At 41.9% G+C, this 8,452-nt stretch overlaps 1 protein-coding gene across 1 annotated transcript in view; it reads left to right on the forward strand.

Moving 5' to 3' along the window:
* Positions 1–2,503: 2,503 nt before the first annotated feature.
* ADAD1 (adenosine deaminase domain containing 1) overlaps positions 2,504–8,452 on the forward strand; it is a 74,242-nt gene continuing 68,293 nt past the window's right edge. Inside the window, exons 1-2 of the mRNA XM_007946454.2 lie at positions 2,504–2,675; positions 3,623–3,811. Of these exons, the coding sequence (XP_007944645.1) occupies positions 2,504–2,675; positions 3,623–3,811 (361 nt within the window). The remainder of the gene's footprint in view (positions 2,676–3,622; positions 3,812–8,452) is intronic.

Here is an 8,452-nt window from a genome sequence, read left to right on the forward strand (position 1 = left end):
ACGTGGAGGAGGTCAGGGCCACCCAGGGGTGTCAGGGGACTCTGGGATTGGGGATGGGCAGTATTTGGACCACTCTGGCTCTGAAAGACTCTGCAGCTCTCCTCTACAGGCAGCAGTGGGAGCCAGAGCACTCCTGAAGCAATGTAGGGGAGAGGGAGGTGGCAGTGACAGGTGACTTCAGCATGGGCCCAGCTCGAAGTTCACAGTACTGGTGAGGGAGTGCAGTGATGTAGTCACACTCCATTTTTGCTTAATGCTGATTTTTCTATGTCAAGTTGGTCTTTGGAACCTAAGCATGTCTGTGAGCAGTGGATGTTTATACTTGTCTTTAAGGGAAAAATAAAAACAAACTCACTGCCATGGAGTTGATTCCTACACACAGCAACCCCATTGGGTTTCCAAGGCTGTAAATCTTTAGAGAAGCAGCCTGCCTTATCTTTCTTCCACAGATAGTTGGTGGGTTTGACCAACCTCTTAGTCTTTTACCCAAATGCCTTAACCACTACACCACCAGAGCTCCCTTTAAGAGTATGGGAATTTTAACCTCCTTCCTTTCACTCCTTGAACTTCTATTTCCATTCCTCTTTTCCCACAGAATTTGATCCTAGTTATATTTTTGTTCTTGAAAGTTCCGTTCAACATCTTTATCATATTTCTTCCCAACAACATTTGAGTTATTTAATTTCCTGTAACCAAGAGTCTCTAAATATTAAGAGAAAACCCTTCTGGACTGAGTCACTATAATTATGAATTGAATATTTAATCAAAGCAACAGAACACTAAACAAAACTAAATTTTTACAAAAAATGCATTGCTTAGTGAGAGAGGCGAGACTATTTTTCTTCCAACTAGTCCATGCAGTTGTGGCCTGAAGTACAATACCATCAGATCTCTTTTTTATCTTTTTCTTTCTTTTTTTGAGATTTAACCTTTGAGAAGTCTTATTCATATAAAAGAGTAGATGAGAATTGAAGTTTTGTTATAAATAGAATTTGCTATACCAAACCAAATCCATTGCTATCCAGTTGACTTCCTACTCAGAGCGACCCTGTAGGTCAGAGTAGAGCTGCCCCATAGCTTTGCCAAGTAAATCTTAACGTAAGCGGACTGTCACATCTTTCTACTACTAAGCACTGGTTAGCAGCCGCCAAGGTTTAACCACTGTGTAGCCAGGCTCTTTGACATTTGCCATACTATCAATTAATAGTTGCATTCCTTCTCTGTTACAAGCCAAAACTTTAGTGTTTTACTATTTAAAATATTTTCCATTATCTATTACATAACACCTCGATTAGACCTTCAACTTTTACGAGAGCAAAGAAATGAAAACATCTGCATTTGGATTTGCCACTCAAGGTATGCAATTTATTTTTACAATTGTTCTCCTCCTCTGGCCAAGGTTCGGCAGCAGTCTGATTTTTTTTTTTTTTTTCTGTTGACAGAAAAAAACATCAATAGCAAGCCTCATCAACGTGAACCTTCTTCTAGGATTGAAGATACAGCTTTGAAACCATATTCCCACAGGTGCTCCTTGTACGGCCGCTGATCACCCCAGATAGAAAGGCCTCAGATATTATATAAGACAGTGATACATATTATGTAGAAGGCGAGGGGCATGGGTCTTTAAGACTAAGTGGCCACACTGCGTGATTTTCCTGGACGTGTCCAGCAGGGAGGTCGAAGCGACCCAGGTTGTCTAGAACACAAAATGAGAATGGCGTCATTGGGCCTCGAACGTGGGCGGATGTCTTTTCTCCGTGTTGACGCATAGAGGGGAGTGCGGCTGCGCAGCACGGACGTGAAGAAGGAAGAGCCGGTGACGGAGACCGTTGATGATTGGACGAGGCGGGCACGTCGGCCTTGAGCTTTGTGAGGGCGCCGCGAGGCCGGATTTGAAAGACGCCGCTCTGGCCGCGTGGCCTCGCGCAAGCGGCTTGAGGCGAGAGGTGAAGAGTAGGAGGAGGAAGCAGTCGCGGGCTGCAAGCCCTGCCCTGTGGCTAGGCCTGCAACTAAGCCTGCAGTTGCTTTCCTGACCTCCTGCGGAGTCCAGCCTAGAGGGCAGGAAGAGCAACTTCGGTAGGTGGGAGTTGGGTCAGAACTAGGGAGGGCATTGACCGATGGGTAGGGTGGGCCAGCTGAGGGAACTGTGCTTTTGTTGCCCTTTTTCTATTCTTGTTTTTTCCTGAGCTTGCTAATGTTTTCGTCAACCGTATGGTCAATTTAAGTGCTCCTCCCATAGGCCTTTCTACCTTTTCTTTACGCGTTTGTAGCAAAACTTATGACATAGAGTCAAGTTTTATGTCTGTTAAAACTTTAGCCACAAAGGGGTTATAACTAGAGTTAAAGAGGCAGTTGTGTTGTGTGTGTGTGCGCATGCGCCTGTATGGGATACGTGTGTGTAAGTAAGCCAGATGTGGAATTTTTATCCAGAGTATTTTTAATTTACCTAATAATTAATTTTTCATTTTCCCCAATTTTCTAATTCCCCACATTTTCTCAGAAAATGTCTGGCAACAATGATTGGTCTCAGAGCTCCCGGGTCCCTAGTTTTGCTCAGATGCTGAAAAAAAATTTGCCAGTTCAGCCATCTGCTCAGACAGTAACTGTACCCACGGGACACCCCTCAGAAAGTTACAGCCTGTCGAATATGGCTTCCAAGGTTACACAAGTGACAGGTACGATTTCTTTTTCTTTTGTAATAATCTACCAATTCTTTTAAGATTCTAGATGGTCAGCAAGATATTTTAAACAGTTAAAGATTTCTTGGAGATACATTTACACACACACACACAGATAATCTACGTATCCATTTGTCCCACCTTGAGTTCGAGTCTGACAACACTGCAGAAGGTCTGTAGATCTCTATCCCTGTGCTGCTTAACTGTTCTAGACAGTCTTCAACTGCTGCAAGTGTACCCATCTATTTGCCAAAAGGTGTTATTTGCCCTTTCAGGAAAGAGATTGGACTTGTACTGGTGGGTTATATTCCATATACCATGTAGAAGTTTCACTAAGGTTAATACAAAGCTGGGATTTAAAACAAAAAAACCTGTTGAGGCATTGTCCATTCTGATTCATAGTGACCCTATATGGTTTCCAAGGCTATAATCTTCATGGAAACAGACTGCCACATCTTTCTCCTGTGGAACTTCGGGTGGATTTGAACCACTGACCTTTTGATGAGCAGCTGAGCACTTACCTACAGCTCCGTGAAAGACAAACACACTTAAAAAAATTCTGTTAAATTCAGTATGAATCACAATATAAAACAGTGGATGGGAACCAGAATCCAGTTTCTATTCCCAGCTCTTCTTCTTAATCCATTCTAATCCTTAGTAACACCATCTGTAAAAAGTTGGTTTAGAGAGCCTCTGAGGACCTTGACATACCTACAATAACATGAGACTTTTATATAATTTAGTAATGGCACGGTAGCGATATCATTTCTATGCAAAATGATTTTAGTACTCCAAAAGATACACACAATAACAAATTTTGCTTGTAATGGCAAAACACATATGACTGAATTTATCTTAGCCTTCCATTTTCAGAGACAATTTAGTGCTTTAGCTTGTCTATTCATTCATTTACCTGACTGACAATTTTAAACATTTATTTTTAGGTAACTTTCCAGAACCATTGCTTTCCAAAGGACTTACACCTATTTCAATTCCTGTACTTCCTCCAAAAAAAATACCTAAGGAATTTATAATGAAGTACAAACGCGGAGAAATAAATCCTGTGTCTGCCTTACACCAGTTTGCACAAATGCAACGAGTTCATCTTGACCTTAAGGAAACTGTAACAACAGGCAAGTGCAAAGTTCTGCCTGCTTATTGCAGGCCTGGGAAGTGTTCTCCCCTTAAAAGCTGAGCATATAAGTGTGCTAACTTTGTTTATTTTCTGTATCTAATTAATATTAGAGTTAGGTAACTACTAGAATGTTTGCTAAGTATACTCAGAAATTTTTATATCCACACTTATTTAGCCTTTTAAGCCTCTGCAAAATTTGTCTAACATCTTTGCAGCCACTGTGTCAATCCATCTTGTTGAGAGTCTTCTATTTTGCTGACCAAAGCATGATTATCATACTTGATATCCTTCTCCAGGGATGGGTCCCTTCTGACAGCATGACCAAAGTAGGTGAGGTAAAGTCTGGGTATTATTGATTCTAAGGAGCATTCTGGCGGCATTTCTTCCAGGACAGATTGTTCGTTCTTTTGGCAGTCCATGGTATTTTCAATATTCTTTCCCAGTAACACAATTCGAAGGCGTCAATTCGTCTTTGGTCTTCCTCATCCTTTGTCCACCTTTCACTCGTATATGAGGTGATTGAAAATGCCATGGCTTGAATCAGGCACATCTTAATCTTCAGAATGACATCTTTGCTTGTTACTGCTTTAAAGAGGTCTTTTGCGTCAGATTTGCCCTGTGCAATAGCATGTCTGATTTTTTGACTGGTGCTTCCATGCATGTTGATTGTGGATCCAAGTAAAATGAAATCTTTAACATAAGTCTTTTTTCTGTTTATCATGATGTTGCTTATTGGTCCAGTTGTGTGGATTTTCATTTTCTTTATGTTAAGGTGTAATCCATACTGAACACTGTAGTCTTTGATAATATGTGCTTCAAATCATCTTCACTGTCAGCAAGCGTCATTTGCATGTCGCATGTTGTTAATTGTTCTCAAGTCCTGATGCCACCTTCTTCGTATGGTCAGCATCTCAGATTATTTGCTCAGCATACAGATTGAATAACTATGGTGAAAGGGTGCAACCTTGACATACACTTTCCCTGCATTTAAACCATGCAGTATCCCCTTGTTCTCTTTGAGCAACAGCCTCTTGGTCTATGTACGGATTCCTCATGAGTACAATTAAGTGTTCTTGAAATCCCATTCTTTTCAATGTTATCTATAATTTGTTATGATCCACACAATCTAATGCTTTTGTATAGTCAGTAAAACACAAGTAAACATCTTTCTGGTATTCTTTGCTTTCAGCCAAGGTCATCTGACAGCAGCAGTGATTTCCCTTGTTGCACGTCCTTTTCTGAATCCAGCTTGAATTTCTGGAAGTTCCCAGTCGTTATACTGCAACAATCATTTTTGAATTTTCTTCAGCAAAATTTTAGTTGTATGTGATATTAATGATATTGTTCAATAATTTCTACATTCTGGTAGATCACATTTCTTTGGAATGGGCACAGATTTGGATCTTTTCCAGTCAGTTGGCCAGGTAGCCATCTTTCATATTTCTTGTCATAAACAGTTATGTTCATCTGGCATGCAACCATTTGTTGAAACATCTCAATGGGTATTCCATCAGCTACAGGTGTCTTGGTTTTCACCAATTCCTTCAGTGGGGCTTGGACTCCTTCCTTCAGTTCTGTTGGTTCTTGATCATATTCTGTCTCCTGAAATGGTTAAATACCGACCAATTCTTTTGATACAGTGACTCTGTGTTCCATCCATCTTCTTTTGATGCTTCCTGCATTGTTAAAATTTTGCCCATAGAATCCTTCAGTATTGCAATTTGAAGCTTGAATGTTTTCTTAAATTTGTTCAGCTTGAGAAATGCCAAGTGTGTTCTTTCCTTCTGTTTTTCTAACTCCTGGTCTTTGCATGTTTCGTTAAAATTGACTTTATCTTCTTGAGCTGCCTTTGAAATCTTCTTTTAAGCTCTTTCATTTGATCATTACTTCCATTCACTTTAGCTACTTTCTGTTCAAGAGCAAGTTTGAGTGTCTCATGAGGTCAGTACCATGGGTTTAATCTCTGTGTAACTAGTTAGCTTTCCTCCATTCTTCTTGGACTGTCCTTGGAAATTGTGAGCTATTAGGAAATACATGCAACTAAATTGATTTTGGTGAACTCTCAGTGCTCTGAGCATAAACTATGTGTAAACACCATTGATTGTTAAGACTGTTCATTTATGTGCATAGGACCAGTGGGATGATCTATAGGTTTGGTAGTGAGACAAGGGAATCAGTATTTTTAACAAGCTCTACAGGTGATTTTGATCCCTACTGACATTTGATAACCTGGGCTACAAACAAAATAAAGATTTAAGGGTCAGACCTTTGGCAGAGATGACTTTTTAACAGATTGTATGTGTGGTAGCTTACACGTAAGACTCATATGGGCCACTTGTTAAATAAACAGAATACTCTGCAAGATATTGGTTAAGTAAGTTTAGATTTGCAGTGTAGTAAATTACATGGTATGGGGTTTCTAGCCATAGTCTTTTTAACTCCCACTTTGCCACAAGCAGCTGAGTAGAAAGTTAGCCACCTGGTGTGTTTCTGTTGAAGTAGCAGGAAGTAATCTTCTGGGAAATTTGCTGTCTCTCAGGTGTGTAGAATTCTGATTTGGGCTTGGTTGCTTTTGCCACTTTGCCTGACTCAAAATGAGCCCTCCTAGAGGCAGAAGGGGAGCTCTGGTAGCATAGTGCCTAAGGAACTTGACTGCTAATCAGAAGGCTGGTGGTTCAAACCCACCAGCCACTCCTCGGAAGGAAGATGGGGCAATCTACTTCCTTAGTGATACTGCCTCGGAAACCCAAGGAGGGGTCGCTATGAGTCGGGTCCGACTTGACAGCAAACAACAACAACAACAGAGGCAGAAGATAGTCTCTCTGACTGCCAGCTGAAAAAGAAGTACTGCTGAGAGAAGCACGCTCCTGAGAGAGATGTGAGAGAGATGCACTGCTGAGAGACACGAGAGCCATGTACTGCTGAAGGAGAGATGTGCTACTGAGAGAGACTTCCAGCTGAGAGATGGCCAGCTGAGAGAGACTGAGTGCATTCCTGAACTTGAATTGTAGCCTGTTGATTCCCTAATAAACCCCATAATCTATGAGTTCTCTGTGGCCACTGCAGTGAATTATCGAACTCAGCAGAGAGGTGGTGAGTGCTGCGGGAGGAATGATTGGTGACAAAGTTAGTAAGAGGGCTGGAGGGTAACAGCATGTCTGGACTCATAAGGACAGGGCTTGGGGTGCTGATGGTGATTCTGTCTTCCTCTTGTCTTCTAACTAGAGGAGGTCAGAAGATGCCACCTCCCTGCCCTTTTAGCAGGATTGAAGCCCAGGTGACCCTAAAGGAAAAACTTAGGAAACTGAGGTCGTAAAATGATGGTAAAAATACAGTTACCCAGACGCAGTCAGGAGTTACTTGTAAACACCTTGATATAGATGAGTTGTTTGGTTTTTTTTTGTGATTGGGTGAAAATTTACAGAGCAAATTCACTTTCCATACAGCAGTTCACATATACTTTGTCTCATGACATTGACTACAATTTACCACAATGCAACAGCTCCCCTCCCACTTCCTCCCTATAGTTACCTCTTCCCTGTGTCCATCCCTTCATGCACTCCCGCCCCCTGAGCTGTTTCCCTGTGCATAAACAGCCTTTCTTTTTCCCATGATTGTTCTCTCCAAGGAGTGTATCTACCTCGGGTAAATGTTCAGCTCATACTCCTGTCTTTTGTTTGGCTGGAAGCCACAGGTGTGGGTTCAATTCCAACCTGAAGGGCAGCTAGGGGCCATAGTCTCAGTGGATCCACCAGGCTCTATCAGACCAGCAAACTTGCCTCCCCCTTTTTTCTTTCCCCAAATGATACTGAGTTTTGTTCCACAGTGTTTTCCCTCTCTATCCAGGATCTATCCCCATCTGAGTGGTTGACAGTGATAGCCGGGCACCATCTAGCTCTTCTGGTCTCATAGTGATATAGGCTGTGAATCACATAGGTACCAGTCGCTAGGACCAGTTGTTTCCATGAATCTTTAGTTTTCTTCATTCTTTGCTCTGGATGAGGACAGACCTATTGTTGCATCTAGATGGCTGCTTGTAAGCTTTTAAGATCCCAGTCGCTACTCGCCAAAGTAGGAGGTGGAACAATGTTTTGTGTAGTATCTTATGCCACTTGAGCTTGATGTCCCCTATGATGATGGTCCCCAGCCCAGAGATTCAACTGCTAACTCTCTCTGGGTAGCTGGCTGTGATCAAGATGTGACTTCAGCCTTGTCCCTTGTCAGCTCTACTATACACCTGGGAATTCTTACAGATCATGCAAATACCCTTAATGGCCATTATCTGCCAACCTTATACATGGTCTTGGGTACACTCCCCATAGTTCAGCCTGCCTACCCATCTATCCACCTGTATACCCACATTTGCCCTCACTGACAATGCAGTACTGTATGTGCAAAAGGGTTCATCTTTGTTGTATGCACCTCCCATGTACCTTTCTATGTCTTCCTCTTCCTCAATGCCACCATGTTGATCACTCACATTTGGTATATTGCCCTTCTCTTCACCCAAATCACTACTTATTTCTACCTATCTATCAGTGTTCCCTCCTCTCCCCTCCCCTCCCACCCCTGGTAACCAACAAAGAAAATTTCCTTCCATAGATAAACCTTTCCTTGACTTTTACAATAATGGACTAAT

The sequence above is a fragment of the Orycteropus afer genome, unplaced genomic scaffold (assembly GCF_000298275.1).
Source record: "Orycteropus afer afer isolate SDZICR_OR568_19922 unplaced genomic scaffold, OryAfe1.0 scaffold00162, whole genome shotgun sequence".
Taxonomy (NCBI): domain Eukaryota; kingdom Metazoa; phylum Chordata; class Mammalia; order Tubulidentata; family Orycteropodidae; genus Orycteropus; species Orycteropus afer.